This window comes from Nomia melanderi, chromosome 5 (assembly GCF_051020985.1).
Source record: "Nomia melanderi isolate GNS246 chromosome 5, iyNomMela1, whole genome shotgun sequence".
Lineage (NCBI taxonomy): Eukaryota > Metazoa > Arthropoda > Insecta > Hymenoptera > Halictidae > Nomia > Nomia melanderi.
Window position 1 is genome coordinate 12,766,594 of NC_135003.1, and position 24,329 is coordinate 12,790,922.

The 24,329-nt window shown below is 38.3% G+C and overlaps 1 protein-coding gene across 10 annotated transcripts in view; it reads right to left on the reverse strand.

The window, feature by feature from the left end:
- The window catches only part of LOC116425156 (Rap GTPase activating protein 1), a 256,513-nt gene that overhangs the window by 131,609 nt on the left and 100,575 nt on the right, over positions 1-24,329 (reverse strand). Inside the window, exon 1 of one of the 10 annotated variants that reach the window (XM_076368008.1) lies at positions 18,832-19,369. The exons of the other annotated variants lie outside the window; for them this stretch is intronic. Within the exon in view, the coding sequence (XP_076224123.1) occupies positions 18,832-18,950 (119 nt within the window). The 5' untranslated portion in view covers positions 18,951-19,369. Of the gene's footprint in view, positions 1-18,831; positions 19,370-24,329 lie in introns of those variants that run through there. 10 annotated transcript variants of the gene reach the window in all.

A 24,329-nucleotide genomic window follows, 5' to 3' on the forward strand; every position in this document is an offset into this window, starting at 1 on the left:
AATGGACAGAAGTATTTCTATAGCTTCTACAGATATAGGTTACACAGCGAATTAGAATGTAAAAGTCAACACGAACGATCGGAGCATATTATTTACGGAACGCGAAATCCGTCACCTTTCTGGGTTACATGAAATCCAATAAAGTTCAGGCTGTAAAATGCATATAACGGGTTCTAGGTTGAAAGGTACTGCCGAGTGGAAATCACATACTTCATTGGCCACGCAGTTCTAAGAATCACATGCGAGGAATCGTCACTGCTATTACACAATGGACCATTCTATTCCATTATTCCTCGTTTCCGCGAAAACCCCGCAGAGATAAGGATATCGTTGCGATGCAATAAAGTTAGAAACGGGGCGCCTGCACGCTCTATGCGAATTAATGAATGCAAAATAGGCCAAAGATCCGATCCCCTTTCCGCGTCTTTAATGCAAAATTCGAGTTCGTGCGTCACAATAGATTTAGGCGTCGATACTTCAATGGACGTCTAGAAACGGAGCATTTCGAAAAAGCTGAATAAAAACGAAGAAACATTGTTTGCCACAAAAGCTGAAGAGACAGCTTATTTTCACGATAAACTTTATTTCGAGAAATAGAAACGATATCAAAATATATAAAATTTAAAAAAAGCTTCAATTTGAGAAATACTGAAATAAATTAGCTTTCCAGTTTCACAAAGTGTCGTCTTTATCTCGGAAAATGTTCGAATATTTCTACTGGAAAACTAATTGCTAGGGTTAATCAGTGATTCTTTTTTAATTTTTCTGTAATTTTTACGAAGTGCAATATACTGTTTCATTTCTTTCGTGACCTACTGAAGGATTTTTAAGGTCGCTACAGTTTTGGTATAAAGTAGAACAAAGATAAAGGAAAGGTGACATTTGGAATTTTCATGTGGCTTATCTTGTACTTTGTTGTTAAAAGTAGAACACAACCTTGTTCGTCACGATTATCTGTTGAAACGCGATACTCGGTTGAGGTATATCCACGGGTTAAGTAGATTTTTAAATTTCAAATGGGACCGTCGTCTTCGCGGATGACAAAGGAGCTTAGCAGTGATATGAACTTAGCATAGATAGGAAATGGCCCCATTTGTGGCTAGTTTCTTATCGCCGCTCGCAACCGCGCTCGGAAAGGACATCGCCCAACTCGCATGATCCGAATGCAATGAAACTTTGCTTACAATGATGCATCGAAAATTATTGGGCTACTACTTTTCATAGTCTGTGTTTGTAGTGTAAAAGTAGCTCACAGAGCTGCGGATTAAAATTGCAATAATTGACTATTATAAGAGAATGAAGGAAAAAATTAAATTCTACTAGTTTGTTTGAAAATAAAATAATTTTATAATGTTATAATTTAAATTCTACTAGTTTGTTTGAAAGTAAAATAATTTTATAATGTTACAATTTAAATTCTACTAGTCTGTTTGAAAGTAAAATAATTTATAATGTTATAAATTAAATTCTACTAGTCTCTTTAAAATCAAAATAAACTCAGAATATACTTTAATAAACAATTTCAATTATTAAGATTACTTTCTAATATATGTACCTATATGATTTATTTTTAAATTTATTTATATAACATTAATTGGTTGTAAAAGGAAGAAATATTAAAACAAAAACTTTCTCAAAAAATACTTCTAAGCAATAGATATTTGTTTAAACACCTTAATTATTCGTACAGAATAGAAACTGTACATCGAATTGAAAGATTCAATTTATTCATAACTGATAAACAATACGAAATATATCATGTAAAATAGAAGTTGTCAAATTTCTTTAGTTTCAAGGTCGTCCTTGAGCGACAAAATGAAATTTCGAAGTGCTGATTCCATAAGAATTGATAAAACCCATGGAATGTCGGTCTTGGTAATGAATCACAGTCCCCGTTACTCGCAAGGCCGCTACATTGCAACAAATAAATGCGATAGCGGAATGGACAAAGAATTTAATTATGCCTGTATCTTCTCTCGGTCTCAATGATCGTAAATAAAAAGTGAAAACGATTTTGTTCGGGACAATTACTCGCCGTAATTTCGATTCTAACCGTTCGCTTCGTGCTGTAATCACTTCGTATTGTTATTCGCTAATCTAAATTTAATCATTTATACAATTAGCAACGATTACACGTAATTGTCACTCAACGTATGATCGCATATTATTTAAATAACAATGGAAACGGTTTCAACGTCCGTCGAGCGAGCACATTTTCCTGCGCCTCAATTTCCATACACTGGAATATCGATAATTATAATTTCAAGGAATTAATAATCAACGGAATATTCCGCGTACTGTAACTACAACGTCGATGTTGTGCAACGAAAATCCTCTGCCTGAAAAATCTCGCTGAAATTCAACGTGAATATCTCGCTATATAATGTTTGAACTATATCGAAATATTCCATCGTTGCGTATCACCTAATTTTCCAATTCTCTAATTACCGAGAAGATACGTATCGAATTAATAACTTTAATTGTTCTTCCAACAATTAAATAAAATCTTACGACACCTTCGAAGATTTCAGAAACCTGCATAATCCGTGAATTAAACGTGATTAAATCATTAAAATGATTTACTTTCGGTAAGACTGTAATCTAATAATTAACATTTAACATTCTCATTTTCGCGGGCAAAACGTCGACGTCGCTGAGAACCTTTAAATTATCGAATGCGTGCATAAATCGCTGTGTTTCGTGATTATATATGGGTAGCTTAGTAGCTAATGCGATTAAGTCCGTTATTTGATATTTTCTAGTTTCCGAATTTGTTTGTTCAGAGATTTGTTCGGTGAACACGTTCACTGCTACGAGGATTTCCAGCGTTTTGAATAGTGATACTTATTCTTTAATAACAAAGGCAAATGATATTGAAAATAATTATTAATGGTTTAGTATCATAGCAGTCATACGCTATGATCCAGCTATTTATGTTAAATATTTTTATTTTAAATTACTAAATATTTATATAAATAATATATTTTCTTTTTAAGTAGATCTCACTGAAAATCCGCACAATTCAACCCTTTGCAGACGAAGATTCTTCGGAATATACGAAAACCTCAGCAGATGAAGCTGAATTACCTATCAACCGCTTAATTAATATAAAAATAGGAAGCTCATCCCTTGCTGTTTAAATAATCAGATCATCTGTTCGCGACAGAGTCTCTCAAACACGAAAGTTCCATCCGAAACGTAGACGCTCATCCGCGAAGGGTTAACTTTCAGATAATTAGCCGGCAACGTGTTAATAACTCGTTCGATTTCGAGGCGTCCATTTTCATTGAACAATCCTTTATTAACGTGTACACTTGTTATCCAGAATTCCGGGGGGTTCGCGGAAATCGAATTAGAGCGCGGAGGGTTAATGGCACAGTTTCCTTCGAGCGATTGCTGCTCGTCCGATCGAAAATCCGCTGCGCGCTGCGCGATTCACAGAGGTTTGATTCATTCCTGTGCAGCACTTGGTCAGCGCATCGCGCTTGCATGCGGAGCGGGGACGGGGCGAGCGGATAAACGACGCGGAGTTCGAGTGGGGCGGAAAAAGTAACGACAGGCGTGGACCGAACTCTGGCAGCTGTAGCTCTCCGGGCGAGAACCGTCGCGTCGGTGAGGACGAGGAGGGAATCGGAGAAGCGAGCGAGCGAGCGAGAGAGCGAACGGAGATATCGTCGAACATACGGTCACTTGTTCTCGGTTTACGTGTTGACCCTTCGCGGACGAATGTCGACATTTCGGATGGAATTTTCATGTTTCGAATACCAAGGTGCGAACGAATGATTTAATCCCAATCGGACGATGCGACTTTGAGTCACATTTGAACTTTTCAATTTTTTTATTATTTCATATTGCAATTCCGAAAGTTTCTTTGGGCTTTTAAAATTTGGGCAAACAGAAACAATAATATTTTAATCATTCCTGTAATTCTCGTAAGTAATTTTGAGTCACATTTGAACTTTTAAATTTTTTGATTATTTCATATTGCATTTCCGAAAATTCTTTTCGGCTTTTAAGAAAGTGACTTTGAGTCACATTTGAACTTTTAAATTTTTTTATTATTTCATATTGCAATTCCGAAAGTTTCTTTGGGCTTTTAAAATTTGGGCAAACAGAAACAATAATATTTTAATCATTCCTGTAATTCTCGTAAGTAATTTTGAGTCACATTTGAACTTTTAAATTTTTTGATTATTTCATATTGCATTTCCGAAAATTCTTTTCGGCTTTTAAGAAAGTGACTTTGAGTCACATTTGAACTTTTAAATTTTTTTATTATTTCATATTGCAATTCCGAAAGTTTCTTTGGGCTTTTAAAATTTGGGCAAACAGAAACAATAATATTTTAATCATTCCTGTAATTCTCGTAAGTAATTTTGAGTCACATTTGAACTTTTAAATTTTTTGATTATTTCATATTGCATTTCCGAAAATTCTTTTCGGCTTTTAAGAAAGTGACTTTGAGTCACATTTGAACTTTTAAATTTTTTTATTATTCCATATTGCAATTCCGAAAGTTTCTTTGGGCTTTTAAAATTTGGGCAAACAGAAACAATAACATTTTAATCGTTTCTTTTATTCTCGTAAGTGACTGAGAGTCACATTCGAACTTTTTACTTAAATTTTTTTATTTCATATTGCATTTCCGAAAATTATTTTAGGCTTTTAAGAAAGTGACTTTAAGTCACATTTGAATTTTTACTTAAATTTTTTTATTATTTCATATTGCAATTCCAACAGTTTCTTGGGCTTTTAAAATTTGGGGAAACAGGTAGATATGGTAGTATATCTACTAGAATATAAAATTAGAGTTACCGATATAGTATAAAACCATCCGGAGTGCCAAGGGTTTAAGCGTGTACCGCGACATCCGCGATCGAGGATATTCTCACGCGTGATTTCGAGCCTACAGCGATCCTTGATCCGACTTTCTTAAGCAGGGAGTGTCGCCGTGGAGCGCGTAAGGTGTAAATCATCTATTGTCACACGGCCCTGTGCATTTGAATTCGTTGAATGCCTTCTGTGCAGAGTTGAAACGACACCCATTGATCCTATTCAAGTACAAATTCATCGTGGAACCGAGTCGCCGGTATAATGTGACACGTTGTTTGCGGCTACTTAAACAGTTTGTGCTCTATAGACCGCTGAAGAAACGCCGACTATGTATTCCGCGTTACACAATGCTGGCTAAATATATTGCCGTGACGTACCTGTCAAGACACTTTTTTCAACTGTTCTTAGAACAAAATCGGATACGCCAATTTTTCGGGATACTCGTGTTTACGTCCGCTTCGATAGAAACTTTAACCCTTCGCGGATGAACGTCGGCATTTTGAGATCGAACTTCCATGTCTGGGATACCGAGTTACGAACAAATGATTTAACTGTTCGAACAGTAAGAAATCGGTACACGGTTTCATTGTTCTCTGTGATTTAAGCATTGAGTGTTTAATTCAGCGGAGTCTGCGAGAGATTTTGAATACCTTCGACGATCTTCGTGGGCAAAGGGTTAATGTTATACGTTGATGATAATGTTAATGTAATAATGATCAATTGAGAATTAAGGTAATGTTAACGTTAGAATTACGGTTGACACATTGTACACTGGTAACGAGAAATCTCTTTTTATGTGAAGACACTTAGCTGTAACTTTGCTATTTATAGCATTTAAAGAAGTATTAAAGTTGTGTTGAACAATGTATATTGCACAACAATATGATACTTGAGTTTTTCTGCAGATAGTCATATAGGTTTTATGTGATATAATTTTCTGAAAATTAGCCTGTACGCAATGTGTTAAAATTGTTCCGATTTCTTTGTTTCGCAATTATTTATGTCTTGAAAGTATTGAATATTCGAATTGATCTTGAAAGTAAATAGATTCGTTTGATTAGTATAATGGATGTCTGAAGAAACTGAAAATAATCTATTACTGTTTTTTATGATATTAATGTAATATCAATTAATTATCCTTATTAATATTAATATTATTAATTCTTCATCTTCGAAGCAAACGTCAATGTAATAATTCGTTCAAGAATGGAGACTTAAAGCAATTTTGTGACATTTTCACAGGAGCAGAAAAAGTTCAATTGAAAACGATATTAATATAATATCAATTAATTTTCATTATTAATATTAATATTATAAATTCATCTTCGAAGCAAAGGTCAATGTAATAATTCGTTCAAAAATAGAGATTTAAAGCAATTTTGTGACATTTTCACAGAAACAGAAAAAGTTCAATTGAAAAGGTTTCAAAATGGGTACCCGATTAGCAACAAGAAGGGTTAAACAGTTTTTGCTCTATAAGCCATTGAAGGAACGCCGACTATTTCGAATTACACAACGCTGGCTGAATATACTGTCGTAACGTGCCTGTCAAGGCACAGTTTTCTGTAACCGTTTGAGAAAAATTAATTTAAATATGCAAATTTTTCGAGATACATATGTTTCTTTGAGATACTGAATTGCGCAATGAGAAGCAGTGAGGTAAGAGGCCACAGAGAAATCGTCGACTAATTGGAATTATACAGTGCGGGGTAAATCTGTTAACACAGAGCGATTGTCGAGATAAAATTTTCTGTTGCTAATTAAAATGAAAATTGAACACTTATACGGGAATTTTTCGAGATATTCGATTTTATGCGATACTATAGATTATCGTGGACGGAAAATCAGTCATGTGGAAACTATTGAAAAGCATCGACTAATTGGAATTATATAATATATTTGAGATAATTGTGCGCTGAACGACTGAAGGCAAGAATATCTGCGGGTATAGATTTTTTTAGATTAACTTATATAACGTAGAAAATAACCAAAAAATGTAGGTTCGTTAATAAAGGTTTCTGTCAAAGTTTATATAAAATAAATGTATGAAAAGTATTAAGAAACGGTACTGTGAACAAATTATGGTTGTAGTTTGAGTATAATTTATAGTATAATTTATGTTACTGCTTGAACTGTAGTTTATAGTATAGTTTATACTATAGTTTATAGCATAGTTTATAGTATAGTTTATAGTATAGTTTATAGTATAGTTCATAGTATAGTTTATATTATAAATAATACTATAGCTTCTACTATAGTTTGTAATATAGTTTCTGCTAAGTTTCTACTATATTTTCTAATAGAATTTGTAATATAGTTTCTACTATATTTTCTAATATAATTTGTAATATAGTTTCTACTATAGTTTCTAATACAATTTGTAATATAGTTTGTACTACATCGTATACTACACTTTGTAATATACTTCATACTATATTGTATACTACAGTATGTAATATAGTTTATACTACAGTGTATACTATAGTTTGTAATATAGCTTACACTATACTTAGCAATATAGTTTCTACTACACCGTAAACTACAGTATACACTCTGTAATACAGTGCCCACTACACTTCATACAACAGCTTGCCCCGCACAATCCCACAACCGTATGAAACCACTATCCCAATTAGTGCCGTTCGAAACACGCGAATCCCACGAGCATAAATCCAGCATCGACAAATGGCAATCTATTAAATTCAATCACAAGTGAAATATCCTTAAATCACCCGTTATTCCTGTCGATACGCGTCGTTTTACGAGTTGACGCCGCATAATGCCCGATTGAATTATGATGCGCGTTTCGAGTCTTAACGAACGACCATAAACCATTCCCGAGCGAGAATTCCTCGGATCGGACTCTTTTACGCGGTTCAGCCAACCATTTCCTACGGAATCTACGCGTATCTCGCCGCGTTTGTCCCGCCAATCGATCTCCGCGGACGATAAAACCTGCCGCCGGTGCACGTAAGATGGGAACCGATGATGAAACCCAATAAAGCGATCTCAATAACAACGATGATATCGACGCGCACCTTTCATAACCGAGCACTTACGGGGGCTGAACGGATAATAAAGACGGCTCGACGCGAGCAGGTTAAAGACATTCCACCTCGGTCGAACGTGTATCTAAATGAAACGAATGGCAAATATACATCAACAGGTGTGAGCGATAAAATTTCTTCTACTACCGCCCTTCATCGTTCACATTCAATCGACGAGAGAACCGTCATTCTTCTACGAAGCTACTCGGGAGTCTCGAACTCGATTTTAACACTGAAACTACCAGACGAGTCGAATGACCCATGCACGATGTCTTCTTTTCGCAATTCGAAAGGTAACGAATGTTTCTCTGAGAAATTGTTGAAGTTCATTTGGCACTACGCGAATTGAATTGTAAATCAATTAACACTAAAACTACCAGAGGGGCAAATGACCCATGCACGATGTCTTCTTTTCGCAATTCGAAAGGTAACGAATGTTTCTCTGAGAAATTGTTGAAGTTCATTTGTCACTACGCGAATTGAATTGTAAATCAGTTAAAGTCTGAACAGATGCACTCTTGGGGTTTCTATAGAAAAATTTTGTAAAGTCATCTTGACTGCTTGGTAATTCTAGGGTTAATACGTTTCGTGCGGCGGAAATTTTGGTTATATTTTGCTTGTGAACTATTGATTTTTTAAATACAGTATTAACCCTTTGCACTCAGACGGTTTTCACAGATATTTTAACATTCTCTAATGAGATAAAGACGATATTTTGTGAAACTAACTCGACGAGAAATCACACGTACATTAAGGAAGAAAGCTATTCCATTTCGATATCTCTCAAATTGATGCATTATACGAGATATAATATTAAATATCAAATTTTATAGTTTCACTGCATGAAATCAAGTGGTTAATTTTTGTATAACGCATCAATATGTGAAATATAAAATAACTTTCTTAATTCACGTATGTTTTTCCATTAGTTGGTTTCAAATAATGTCGTCTATGTGTCATTGAAAACTTTCTTCCAGTTGATACAAATATCCACGACAGTTGAGTAAATAATTATTTTACGTTGGCAAATATTGAATCTACACAATATATTTGTTGAATCATGTTGAAAATCCACCACGAGTCTCACTCGTTGTAGGGCAAGGGGTTAATCGCGTTAAACGGTACGTGCTGATATGCTAACAAGCTCCGAAACTCGGGACCGAACTTTCAAGAAAAACCGACGTTAAAGCTCTCCTCATAAATAACTCCGCAGTTACATTGCCCGGTGGGTTTGCCCGGGAATCGTAATAAATAATTTCCGTGCACGGAAGGCTGAACGTCTTCATAATGCATTTCTAACGGGTACGCGCATATGCGCGCGCTCGCGCGCCGCGGCTCGGTTAAATAGAGCTTCAAAGGGCGGTCGCACGCGCCGCCACGTCGCGTTTCGCGAGAAAAGGGACAGGAGAGGGTCGAAAAGGGAATTTATAGGTTCGACTTAACGGTGTCCGGCTTAAACGGGGCCGCTGAATGGGCAGACACGCGTTTCATCGCGCCGAAAAAGGGGCGAGTGCGGACGGAGCCTCTTTATACCTGCGATCGACAGCTAAATCGGTGTTAACCCTTTGAACTCTGCAGGCTCCGATATTGCACCAGTTATAATATTGAATATTTTAACGAATCTTAACATATTGCGCGCTGGCCCCCCGATAATATCGTTTAATTGCTAATTATACGGTAATGTAACGTTTTATGACCAGCTTTTTATGTTAAGTATTTTTATTTAGAATCAAGTTTTTCATTGTAATTGATCTTCAGCAATTTGGAAGCTCCGGTCGTCGGTGACCACCTGGCAATTAACGTGTTAATCACCCATTTCCAATAGATATAACGAAATTATACAATCTTGTACATGATGTTCACCGTTCGAGAGTCTTTCCAGAACCCGATCGAAAACTATTTTTATATGAGAAGATTCTAAATAACGCGATCGATCCGTTTCTCCATTTCTAAGTAGGTAGTTACAAAAATAGAAATAACTGATTAAAAGGAAGAGAAGTAAAGTTAATTTGATTCTACACCGAAAAACTTTGAATATTCCAGTGGAAACTTTCGAGAGCAAAGGATTAACCCTTAACGGACCGGAAATATTTCAAGCTGACTTACCGCTGAAAAATACCGTGACATAGATAACAAGCGGAAAGAAATACAGAAGCGAGCTAGCGCGATATTTAAAAGTTTTTACCGGGAGTTTTCCACCAAAAATACCCAACTTTCGGAAGAAATATAGCCAAGATTTCTTGAAACTTAACGAGGTATCGTGCGCAACTTAAAGAAAAAGGTTTATTTGAATATTTCATAATATTAACTCTTTGCGCTCCAAAAATTTGTCACTAGAAATATTCAATTAATTTTTCTGAGATGACATTTTTTTAAACTAACTTAACGAGGAATCTATTCGTAAAATAAGGGGAACAATGATATTTTATTTCCATATTTCACGCATCGATTACTCAAGACTTAATGTTAAACACGAAATTTTACAATTTCATGTTAATGCATCATACGAAATTTAACCCTTTGCACTCGGGAGGTGACTCTCAATCACCACTTTGATACAGTAAAATTATAAAGTTTGATGTTTAACACTAAACTTTGTATAACGCGTCACTATGTAAAATATCAAAGCAAAACAGTTTTGTCCTTTAATTTATCGATTAAATTATTTACATTAGTCGCAACAAGCATCATCTATATTTTATCAGAGTATTGAATATTTCTCCTGAAAACTTTCGAGTGCAAAGGGTTAATATTATATTTCATAATTTTCTATACCAAATCGAGCGACAATCAAGAGGCGTCCACGAAGCGCAAAGGGTTAATTCCAAATATTACGACAATAACATTAATAAAAATAGTAAAATGATTTTCGCCGCATTCCTCCGTTAAGGGTTAATCATTTAATAACCACTGTTGCCTTCGTTCTCCCCTACGATCGATTATTCCATCAAATAATCCATGATCTGCGACAGCGGAGCATTGCTCCCTCCCCGTTCCTCCAGCTTTGTCTACCCTTTAGAAAAAGGAAGGCATAAAATATCACATTCGCAAACAGAATTATGGTAATTCGAGGCTGGCGGATATTTCCCCGTGCGCGAACGCACGCGCACACAGTTTCGCCGTAAATATTCATCCGAGCACGGGGATGCTTAAACTATTTACATAGACCGCGGACGCGAGAGCGAATTTTAAGAATGCCAGGCGGTGGCCCTCGCCGCGGAAACTTTTCGTATCCGATTACGGGTGAATACGATAACTCCTTGATAACTCGGGGGATCCCTTTCATGGCGACGGACGAAAATATTGCGTGTGCCTGCGAATGAATCGGCACGGTTTACTGCCGGACAAACGACATTCGGCATTGCAATTAATTCGCGGCGTTCCGCGTGGGGAATATTAATTAGAAAATTAGTTGCTTGTCTGTCCGTGGCGCGTTCGAAATTGTACGGTCGAACGTGGAACGTGGTTCGGGGGTTGATATAGATTTTAAGGGCGATACTTGCGCGTGCTGGAGTCTCGTTTTAGATTTTGTCGGGCGCTATTAACGCGTTGAATGCTGCGAGGGTCACCGATGACTACCAACCAAACCGAATTACTATGGTTCATTCGGTTAAACGATGATTATTTGGAAATATTTCGGTATTATAAATAATGCTACACAATGCGGTGACATTCAGCTAGATGAACGTGCAGTAACAATTCAATCCAATGATTTGATGTTATATCTTTGCCAGTTTGTGTATTTTGTTCTGTGAAATCGTGCGGCGTTCAACGTGTTATAATAAAATTAAAAAATGGAGCTCGTCGAACGCAGGACGAATGCACGTAGAGTATATTTTAATGAAAGATCAAAGCGAAATAAAGAAGAATTATATGTGAAGAATTATAAAACGTCATTGATATTTTATTAGAAGATCAGGAACATATCTAGCGAAACAATTTTCGAGTGCAAGGGTTAATAACATTTCCAATTCGAGTTTCATCTTTAAAGCGAAGAATTTTCTTCAGTCGTTTGAACTTCAAACTTAAGATTCAAATTTTATATAATCTACAACCAATAATATTTCACAATATATGTTATAATACGTAATATTTTATAATATTAATTTTATAATATTTTACAATATGTATATTATAATATGTAATATTTTATAATATTATTAGTTGTAGACTATACAAAATTTGAATTTTAAGTTTGGAATACATATAAGATTTCACGACCGTACTCAAAAGAAAATATTATTCATCGTTCAAAAACTATCACGCGTTCAACTCAAATTGAAGCTTCCTTCCCTCAACAAATAGCATCTACCTTCAAAATTCTTCACCCTTTCCTTACCTCCAACCGCATTACTCAATCTTAAGATCCAATCTCTCCACGATCAACAAAAGAAAAATTCCAACGCGATACCGTGCGGCTAACAAATCCGCGTTCGCGGATTATGCAGAAGCGTCCGCTGGCTGGCTCGCGTGACAAAGTATTCCGCGCGATTGCACGCGATCGCGATTAACCGGAGTGCGATGACTTGAATTTCCTTCTGATCGGCTGCGCGAGGGAAGCGCGTCTTGTCCGCGGGAAATCGAGCTCGCGCGTCACGAAAATTATGACGTCGACGAGCAGCCTCGGAGATCATCGTCATTAACACGTGCCACGGAAATTTCGGTCATACTTTGCTTATGAATTGTATTGATTTTTTAAATAAAATATTAAGTTATATTCAAGTTTTTTTAATTTTATATATTTTGATATCGTTTCTTGATGTTTTCGGTGCTTTGTAACGTATATAGCTATTCTTGACCATGTGTTCCTTAAAAATATTTTGTTACAAAAATTAACGTGTACATGTGGCAGTGAACGTGTTAACACACTGCGTACCGGCAATTTTCAAAAAATTCAATCGTGCGGATGGCGATTTTCAGTGAGGTCAACTTATATCATTATATATATAAAAACACAGGTATCATATTTTTGTGTAATATATTTTAAATAGATAATAGATTCGAATCAAATTTAATATTTTGTTAAACACTGTGGTAATCAGCGAAGTTGCATAGTTAAGTATCTTATATAAAAACGAGTTTTCTCGTTGCCAGTACGCAATGTGTTAACACGTTCACTGTCGCGAGAACTTCGAGCGTTTTGCATAATGATGCTTGAGTCACTTAAAAGCCACTGGTTAAGTGAAGAAAACAGAAATTGAGAATTACCATGTTGTGCCATTTTAATAGATTGCATGTCTCTCTTTCATTTTATGCATAATGTAATTTCACATAGCAAAATACACAAAATGAAAACAGCAAATTATTTCATTGAACCGTTTCATTATCATTATCATATTTAATGTAAGAATATTTACAAATAATGGTCGTTTAATTGACTGAATATAATATTTGATATAATATTTGAAATATTTGAATATATCATTGAATATATAATATTTGAAATATAATAATTTGGTCGGGGCCACCGGTGACCCCCACGACATTCAACAAAATACTATATACTAAAATATTATACAATCTTATTTAAACTAATAGAATTCATTGAATTATGTATTTCACGAGTGTCCTTCTTTGTTAATATTTTATAAATTACCGTTAGAGGTAGCGTCAATAGTTAGCGTCACCTCTATATACTATTCCAAACAATATGATTATAACAATATAATTATTTTGAAAAATGTTTTCAAAAAGAGAGACTCACAGGTTCACAATATAAAATACAAGAGTTAATAGAATTGAACCTTTTACTCTTGTTTTCAGTTTGGTTCTCTACTGCCCACTTCTAACATTAATAATAACGGTGGTTCAGGTATAATTACACTATCAATAACACAAACGATAAGGAGTAATAATTTATGCTTTGCCTTTAAACTCGAGTTTCACCTGCGAAACGGAGTGTCAGTAATTGTGAAACGCAAGTAACTAACAGTGGGCACGAGAAAAAAATGAATGACGTAGAGTCACGTCAACGGCGACTACCTGTAGGCTTGAAAATGACGCAGCGACCGGCAACGAGTTAATAACCGGACGATTGCTTCACCGTTCTGTCGATTCGATGAAAGTGAATAATATTTCTTGCGCGCCCCGAGATACGAATCTCGCAGCACAATGTGTTACGATGGAATTCTTTTTTGACAAGGGTGGCGGAGACAGGTTATTGCGCAAGTGGAAGACAACAAATATAACAGCGAGCTATAATAGTCAAGGATACGACTCGGTTACGTCGGTGTTGTCTTCCCACGATTATCTAATTCATTTCGAGAACACTGTCGATACGCATAAAGAAAATTTAGATCCCTATCTTCGGGCTTAGTCATTCAGGACGAACAAATGATCTGTGAAGTACGTTTCTAATAATATGTATTCCTATGAAACTTGACAAACAGACGATTAATAAAATGTTCAACCCTTTGAACTCTGTAGGCTCCAATATTGCACCAGTTACAATATTAAATATTTTAATGAATCTTACATTGCGCGCTGGCCCCGCGATATCGTTTAATTGCTAATCCTACGGGAATGTAACATTTTAGATATGTACGACACAAACCCAAAGTAAAATTTACAAAATCGAATTCCTTATTCTGTTCCGTAAGTTAGAAATTTCGGTTTGATTGATGTTTAAAGATCTATCAACATAACCACCGACGCTCGCGTTTTTAGTAGCTGAAATTTAGCTGGCGTACAATGTATTAACACTAGAACTACCGAGTGATTCAATCAGATTTTCTAATTTTCCTATAGAAACTCCAATATTGTCTCTGGTGAGACTTCAATCGATTTGTAATTTAGTTTGCGTATTTTTCAATGGCTTTCATTCCTCATTTCCCTAAGAAGCATCTGTTCCAATAGTTGCAGAAGAGGAATCTGGGAATCGATTTTGACCCATTTGGTAGTTCTAGTGTTAAAGAAACTACCCTAAAATTATTCAATTTTCCACACATCCAAATTTTTTACTAAGGAGAATAAACGATCGTAGAAATGTTATAGCATCTCTCATTTTCGCTAGGAATATTATAAAAATTAGTTGCAGTTGCTGATTACAAAACAACCTGGAGTGCCAAGGGTTAATCATTTATAACAAGTGTTATGAAATTTGGCTAGAATTGATCAGATTTCATTTTTATATTAAACAAATGTAAAGGTGAATTATATAATTAATAGTAAAACTACTGGATCAAGTTGACACACCTCAGAATTTTTACTTTAAGAATTTTAATTATAAAAGTGTTTCTGCGAAAGATTTTCAATTGGATTATAATCGTCTTTATTTTGGTTAATTAATTTTGTAATTGAACGTAGAAACGTATGTGCATTGAAACTTTAAATTATGAAGAAAAAGTTATTAATTGAAGCTTGATAATATAGGCTGGCTGTTTTTCAGTTAATTTAATAGGACTCTCGCGAGAATTCTCGTTTTCATTTCTCCTTCGTTTTATCGAAGATATGTTCGATAAAGGATTAAGAATAGATCGGCGGTATAGAGTAGAATTAATTAGAAGCGAGCATAAAGAATTACCAATGAAACGGGAAGCAATAATTCGTTACAACCGCGATGTAAAAAGTCGCCCGTTCCCATTTTCACGGATCATTTGATAAAAATTATATTTAACCGCTCGCCACGGTATTTAATCGGCGACTGTCCGAGTCACGTGCGTCCATTTCATTTTGCAAGATTCAATTTAGAACAATCTTCGACAAAGTAATAAACGTGTATTAGTTTTCCATTTATAGTGAAATGGAATTATGTTACACGCGAATGAAAACGCCGCGACTGGAAGACGTGCAATTTACTTTTAACTAGAAATGTCGATCGCACGCGTGATAGACGTTATTTCAAATTATTAACGGAACAGTTAACAGAGAGATGTATTTCATCAATCCAAGAGTTTCTTAAAATAAAATTGAAATCGAAATCGTATTAAGAAATTTTTGAAGTAAAAATATTAATATTTAAAAATCGTTTAAATTTAGTAGCTACACATCTAATAGAAAAATTAATTTCACCAATTAAGAAATTTATCATGACAAAATCGATGCTGAAGTTTTATCAGAAAGTTTCTTAAATTAATACATTAATATTCCCTTCTATTTCAATCAGTTTATACTGGTACGCTAATAACTAGGCGATTAACACGATAATTTACTTCTATTGACAGTTCATTACATCGAAACTAAAGATATAATTTCATTAGAAAGTTTCTTAAACGAAACTAATAATGTTTCCTCGTATTTTAATAAGTATTAACTAATCAACTGACAAGAAAATTGACTTCACCAACTAGGAAAACAGAAAATATCTCAAAATTCATCAAAAATTTTCTTAGACGAAACCACCAATATTTCCTCGTATTTTAATAAGTATCAACTAATGAACTAACAAAAGCATTTGCTTCACCAACTAAAGAAAAAAAAGAAAATACCTCAAAACTTCATCAAAAGCTTCCACAAACGAAACCCCCAGTATTTTCTCGTATTTTAATAAATATCAACTAATCAACTAACAAAAGCATTTGCTTCGCCAACTAGAAAAGCAGAAAATATCTCAAAATTCATCAAAAATTTTCTTAGACGAAACCACCAATATCTCCTCGTGCCTCGGTAAATATCACCCAACCAACCGACAAAAGAATGTACTGCGGCAACTAAAGAAAAGAAGGAAGTACCTCAAAACTTCATCGAAAGCTTCCACAAACGGAACCACGAACATCTCGTACCTCTCGAACGTTCGGCCACCATAAGCACGCGAAGATCGACGGTCTACCGATAAATTTCCGGAAAACGTCGGGCAGCCACGCTTACCGCGTGACCTCGTGCGATTCTCGATCATCCGAATAGCCGTGAACCACTCCGCCCCCCTCCCGACCGGAATCTCATCCGGAGGACGCGTATAAAATCGTGATTACAACCGGGGAATCGAGGCGAGGCGCGTCTCGGACAAAGACGAAAAAAAGAGAGAGAGAGAGAGAGGAACAAGGGCGGGAGGGGGACGCGGAGGAAAAGGGACCAGAAAGCGAAAAAAAAAGAAAGAAGAAAGAAAACAAGCGGGGAGTCGATCAAACCGGTAATCACAATTTACAAACGAATTATTTATGGACTGTCATTTCGTAAATTACCGCGAGATTACGGCTCGTTACGTGGCCTCATGCAAAGTTGACGGTGCTCGTGTGCTCCCGACCGAGGATATAACGGGCACGGTCTAAACTCTTAACGACGTGCACCGTAGGGGAAGAATACCTGTATGGTGCCCCAACTTCAATTACGTCGGACCGTGTACGGGCTAGACGAACTAAAATGTAACCCTAAACGCATTACACCGACCTTGGGATGTAATAGTGCTCGACGATCAAATATATTGTAGTTTGAGCAAACATTCGCCCCCCTCCCCCTTCTACCCCTCGAGAAAGGAATATTAATCTTTGTTTGCTCTACTTTTTTTCGGAGGCTTCCGCGTTGTTTGCGTTTCGGATGTGCGTCGAGATTTCGATGACGAATAAAAGAATCGATTTCGAATAGACGAGAATGGGATGTTTTTGTTATTCGTTGTTTTAGTAGTTTTTGTTGTGTATATCGGGCGAGGGAGATGTGAAAATAAAGAGATATGTATGATATGAATAGATTAGGATTGACAGTGTTGGTGTTAATATTGAAATATGCTTTGTTAATTGTGATTTGTTTGTTTCTCGTTTCTTCTCTCTTTTTGTTCGTATTGATGGTATAGTTGTGGTTATGATTATACTGAGATATTCCGATTAGTTTTGATGATAGATTTTCAATATTTATTATATTTCTGAGAATTGTTAGGATGAATATATAATTTAAAACACTGTGCAATAATTTTCGAGTTTTCGTTGCATACGTTTCATGGAAAGGGGAAACATACATTTTTCATAAGGCTAGATCGAAAGATGAAAATGTAAATATTAGTTTTCGTCGTATACATATAAATAGCCTGTTTGAACACACGTGGATAACAAAATATTCAGTCGAAGCGATGTTAAATAAAATATTCCGAAAGTGAATGTGAAACGCCTGTCGCAAATTATTATCTCAACAATACAACAAATTTCGAGAAGACTCTATTTCCTTTAAAGGAATTTAAATTTCCTTCTCGTTAAACAAATAACAAAAGAAGCTTAGCAATCATAAAATACGCAAAAGAAATCCGATAAAAACTCCCTCTCAAGTGAAAATGAACTAACAAATTCGGTTCGCTTTACTGAGAAAACTCATCAAAGCGAACGAAACCAATCAATCACTCAACCCTATGGTTAAATCCACACGAGCGGTTTACAGGAAAATGTCGCAGCTGCGATTGCTTTGAAACAGACACCTAAAGTCCCCTTATTCTCACCCAACACAGAACAACCCCTCTTTTCCCCAAAACAATCCAAAATTCCAAAATCTACGAACCACCCTCCTACATCAAAACCAAATCAAGAAATTTACTGTTTCTTTATCCTTCTCCAACAGAGAGCAACCCCCATTTCCTCAAAACAATCCAAAATTCCCTCCAACATCTACAAACCACCCTCAAACGCAGCTCAAAACCAAATCAAATTAAAAATCAACAAATTTACCGTTCCTTTATCCTTCTCCGACACAGAACAACCCCCCTTCCCCAAAACAATCCAAAATTCCAAAATCTACAAACCACCCTTCCACATGAAAACCAAATCAAACTGAAAATCAAGAAATTTACCGTTTCTTTATCCTTCTCCAACAGAGAACAACCCCCATTTCCTCAAAACAATCGAAAATTCCAAAATCTACAAACCACCCTCCCACATCAAAACCAAATCAAATTAAAAATCAACAAATTTACCGTCTCTTTATCCTTCTCCGACACAGAACAACCCCCCTTTCCCCAAAACAATCCGAAATTCCAAAATCTACAAACCACTTCTCCACACGAAAACCAAACCAAACTGAAAATCAAGAAATTTACCGTTTCTTCGAGAGCAGCGTGTACGACTCCTTGGAGCCGGTGCAAAGTCTCATCCGCATCTTGCGGGCAGCCCTGTCGACGCCCCTCTTCTTGGCTACACCGCCGTCCAAAACTGGCATCCAGGCGAATTTCGATGTGGGTCGATCCTCGACAACGCCTCGATCATTGAGCACCTCCCACGTGCACGCTGCCCGTGTCCCTCTCTCTCTCTCGCGCACTCCCACGCACCTCCAACACAACCCGACCGACAGGAAAGATCGAAACAGCAGAAAAATCGCGAAAAATCGGGATCCTTACAACCCAGCAAAAGCAGCCAACCGATTAATCGTATCCCCGCCGCAGCCCGGCAATTATTTAGTCAGAAACGTTCTTCCTCCGTTTCGAACGGCCAATACAAAATTTACTGCCGATAATTCTCGTTCACCGAGTCTTATCGAGTAACAGGGATAGACAGAGCGAGAAGAGAGAGGACTGAAGAGAATTATCTGTCGTCCACCCACGGCTCTTCTCCTTCATAAGCGCCCGACCTCCTCCTCCTCCTCCTCCACCTCCTCCACCTCCTTGTGGCTTCGATCTTTCTTCCTCGTCTGCCACCCCCTTCAGCTGCTAGTGCACCGATAACCGAGGATAGAACCACCGGCTGAGGCCTGCAACACGTTCGAAACCGTTCTCGTCGACGGACGTCCTCCCGGCCAGCTGCGCGACACGCGCGATCCACGATCTATCCGCGGGGGATCGATTTCTATACCGATCCCCGATGAAATACCCGCGGCGATACGGCTGCAAAGGTCGCCGGGGGAGGACCTTTTACCAGAAGCTTTTTTCTCCTTTCTCTTTTACCGGCTCCGGTCGACGGCGAGCTTCTTCCTCCTCTTCTATTCCCGATAAGCGAGTTAGCGGCGTTAAGTGCTGCGAGCAGTCCAACTGCTCCCGATTCGACGGGATCAAAGGGGATGCCTCCGATGCGACGTGTTTGGGTTGCGCGCAGACCGCCGAGCGGATGCCTCTTCGAGAGCTACTTCAGTGGCTCGAGAACCTCGCCGCGGAATTCGAGGCACAAAGCGACGATTGTGTCCCGATTCCCCGGTAATTCGCGCTGGCCTCAGCGCGCGCGCTTCTGCACGCTTCCGGATACTTTCTGGCGTCTCTGCTTGGAGAATCGTGCGCCGGTTTTTATGGGTTTGCCGGTCGCTGCTGGGTTTGCTCGTTCGAAGTTTGATTTGGAACTTTGGAGGTTTGATGTTTTATTTAGAACTTTCAGAGTCTGATAGTTTATTTAAAACTTTGGAAGTTTGATGGTTTATTTAGAACTTTGGAAGTTTGATGGTTTATTTAGAATTTTGGGAGTTTGATGCGTTATTTAGAATTTTGAGAGTTTGATGTTTTGTTTAGAACTTTGGGAGTTTGATGTTTTTGTTTCGAACTTCAGAAGTTTAATGTTCCATTTAGGATTTTGAGAGTTCGATGAATTATTTAGAATTTGGAGAGTTCGATGTTTCGTTCCGAACTTCAGAAGTTTCGTTATAAATCGAGTTCGCGGTTATCCGAGTCTTTTACTCAGAATTCCGTAACCCGCGTGCAGGTTGAGTTCATCTGTTGATCGAAACGGTCCGTTTCAGAGCTTCGTGGTTCGCGTTGAAAATTGAGTTTACAATTCTAAGGATATGTTTCCTTTATCCCGTAGATTCCAATAATGGAACTGCCGAAGATTGAATCTCCTCCGGACGAGATCGAAAGTTTCTTTTTCACGTGGAAGCTTCCAGCACGGTTTCCCTTGGATTTAATGGGCAGCTCGTTTCTCTATAATCTCGACCGTCGAAGTTTTTATTCTCGATCGAGTTCCGCCTCTTTCTTTTTCGTAACCGACAAAGTTAACGTCGACGGTTAACGACGCTCGAGGACGTTCGGTGCACGGGTCGTCGCTCCTTTCTCGTAACGGACAAATAAAATCGCGTTACAACGATACAAGACTGAACGATCGATTCATCACGCTGCCCCGGCACAAAGAGACACCGAGGTTTATCGGCAATGGTGTCCGACGGCGATTGAGAACGTACTACGAGCGGACACTTCCGAGCGGGCCAACGAGACACGCTCCGATCTTAGCCCGTTATCGCGGCCAGAGACGCCTCGGTCGCGCTCCAATTTCTGAATGAACTGACGACACCGGAAACTGGAAATTTCGCTCGGAATATCTTGTTTTCCTGCTCGGATAGGCTACGGGTCATCTGCTAGTAAATCCGTTACGAAATCGTTATTCTCTTCTCCGACGACCATTAAACATCTAAAAGACCGTACACAATTCTTGAAAATTCTACGATAACGTCTCTTAATCTTTCAACATGCGGCACTTCAACGTAGATGAACTCTCCGACAGATTGCTTCTAGTTGTTAATTCTTCAACAAATTTCAAATCACTGAAACACAATTATAATCATATAGCACATCTGTTCGTACTATTCGCGAGAAATTAGTCGAAGACTTTTAAGCTCGTTAAAGCTACAAGTCCTCACAGTTGAAACTTCTCAGCTTTTCCCCGAAACGCTCTTGAAATACTCTCGACGTTCCCTCGGATTCAACGGAACAAGTCACCGAAGATTCTCGATCACGGTTTCTCACGATTCAACTCTCACTGTCGTCGCTGTAGTTCCTCGCGTACTTCGCTGCTTCGAGCTCAATCTCGAGCCGACCGAAACGGCAACTTTGTACCGGCGCGTTAGCACGGCTCGCGGGCTCGTCGGTCTCGTCGGGAGAAGCGTGCACGCTTTTAATCTTGAATGGAATCAACGCGGCGAGCACGTGACCGGGAGACGACGAGGCAAACGCGATGCTCGCTTCTCTTCGTATGAGCCGATCGTCGTCGCGCGAACGGCTACGTCGCCGACAGCGAGGGGAGCGGAGAGAGCTCCGCGAAGAGTCCAATGGCGAAAGTCAACAAGAGCTCTCTCTCAGCGAACGGGCGAAGGAAAAAAAGTTCACCGCTCGAGGGGCCGATACGCGAGTGCCGACTATCCGCGCGACCGATACGCGGGTAAATATTGCGTGGATATCGCTAGGACGTTCCTTCCTGTGACGTCACCGCGGCTAATTTCATCGGATACGTCGACTCCACACAGCGTTTCGAGATAACCGGACCGTAGATACCCGTTTGGTTAATTAAATGCGATATGTTAATTAGCCTTCGTGTTCGTTCAGTGAAATTATTAATTGACCAAATGAATTTTTAGTTCCGCCGGTTTCGCTGGGAAACTTCGCGCGGTTCTCTTGTAGTTCGATAACACTGTGGCACTTCGATGGTAATTAGGTTTGACGTTCGGGGAATTTATAATTGGGTATTTTTAGTTTGAATTTAGCAGTTGGGGGAATTATTTTTAGGTTGGTTTAAGGTTAACACTTTCGTTTTACGTTCACTGGTTCTGATGATCCTTTAAGGGAATTGTTCGAGAGGGATTTTTAGTTTGGTTATTGCTCGATTATCTTAGGAAACTGATTCTAGGTTAATCTGGAGTTTAATACTCCATCACCGGAAGTAAACTTTGCGGAGTACGAGTGGGCGAGAGACCGCTTAAATATGGTTCACCGGTATGCGATTCGGTTCGAAATACGTCTCGCACGTGTGTCGAATGAAATCGGAGTCGCGAGTTCTTACAGGACCATCGAATGGCACAATTCCAAGAATACACGGCGTTCCGGGAGATTCAACGTCACCGGATGATTCAACGGACTTATCAATAATTAATGACAAAATGTCCACCGATAATATCGATCATAAATCACTACCGATTTCCACTAGCAACGAAATGCCCAAGTACGAAGAAACACAAAATAATCGAAGCAAACTGTCAATTCCAAAATAGCCCCCTCACGTGTATACGTCGAAGACCATTAACAAAATCACGGAACAATTAAAAGTCAACTCAAAAATGTCCAACAATATCGTCACAGCAACCGCGATTACTTCGAATTACCTTCACTCGCGACAATTATTTTACCGTTTCCCGCGGGAATGAATTAAAAGGAAGAACAGAGAATTCTCGAGTAACCGATCGCCGATCGAATCGCGCGGTATCGTGTGTTTGTGATCGTTTCCCCGGAGAGAGGAGGCGCACGGTGTGCATAGGATTCCGGCACGTACACTTGAATGGGCCTAGGCGAAGAGCGCACGTGCGTGCGTGCGTGCGTACGTGCGTGCGTGCGCGCAGCCCGACGGATCGAGTATGAAACGAGAAGGCATGCGTCACGCGCTCGTAAGGCCCCGATCCTAGTGCCACGGCCGCACCGGAGGGGGCAGACCGACGGCTCGGGTGGGGGGACGGACGCGAGGAAAGGAAAATCGACGAGCTGACAGCAGCAGGGAGATAGCACGCTGCTCCTCCTTTGGTTCCCTTGATTTTTCACGCCCGTTGTACATATATCCCTGTTCAGTTTCTCGTGTCTTATTCTTTTGTTCGTTGCTTGGAGATTTTTTGGACGTTTTAGTGCTTCTTTTTCTTTGTTCTTGATTTTAACATGTTGAATGCTGCCACGATTTCGTGGAGCAAACTACACGAAATGGGAAAGAACGTCAACGCATTAGGTAGAATTATTTATGATATAGAATTGTTTTCGAATAGTCGTTGTTTAATTGAGTGAACTATAGTAATTTCTTGGTTTTGTGATTTAATCCTTTGGTTCCCTTGATTTTTCACGCCCGTTGTACGTATCCCTGTTCAGTTTTTGGTATCTTATTCTTTTGTTCGTTGCTTGGAGATTTTTTGGAAGTTTTACTGCTTCTTTTTCGTACGCATGGGTCTTTTTTTGTTTTTGATTTTAACATGTTGAATGCTGCCACGATTTCGTAGAGCAAACTACACGAAATGGAAGAGATATAGTAGGAAATGATTTTATTGAATTCCGTTGTAATTATTGCACGTCATCGCATCAGGTAGAAATGACTGGTTTAACGCGTTCCATGCCACGGGAATTTCGATCATACTTTCCTTATGAACTGTATTGATTTTTCAAATAAAATATTAAATTATATTCAAGTTTCTTTTTAATTTCATATATTTTGAGATCATCCCTTGATGTTTTCGGTGCTTTGTAACGTATAAAGCTATTCTCGACCATATGTCCCTTAAAAATATTTTGTTACAAAAATTACCGTGTACCACATGTGGTACACGCGGCACTGAACGTGTTAACGAGTACACACTTTATTATCTGATTTCATTGCGAGCATTATCGGAAATTTTTGAAATGAAATTCCACGGTTAACAGGTTAAATCCGCTCCTCCCTTCCACGAGTCACCCACAGCTTCTCCTCGCCTGTTACTTTCCGTAGGCTGACCCCATGTCACGCTCGCATATGTTTCTCTGATTGGTGACGGCGAGGAGGTTCGGTAACCGTAGGTGGTAATCGCCGACGATGTAAATCGAGACAATTTTTGACCTCCCACTGGACGATTTCCGAGCCCGGCGTAACAGCGTAATTGGACGTTTTAATGCTTTCATGCGGT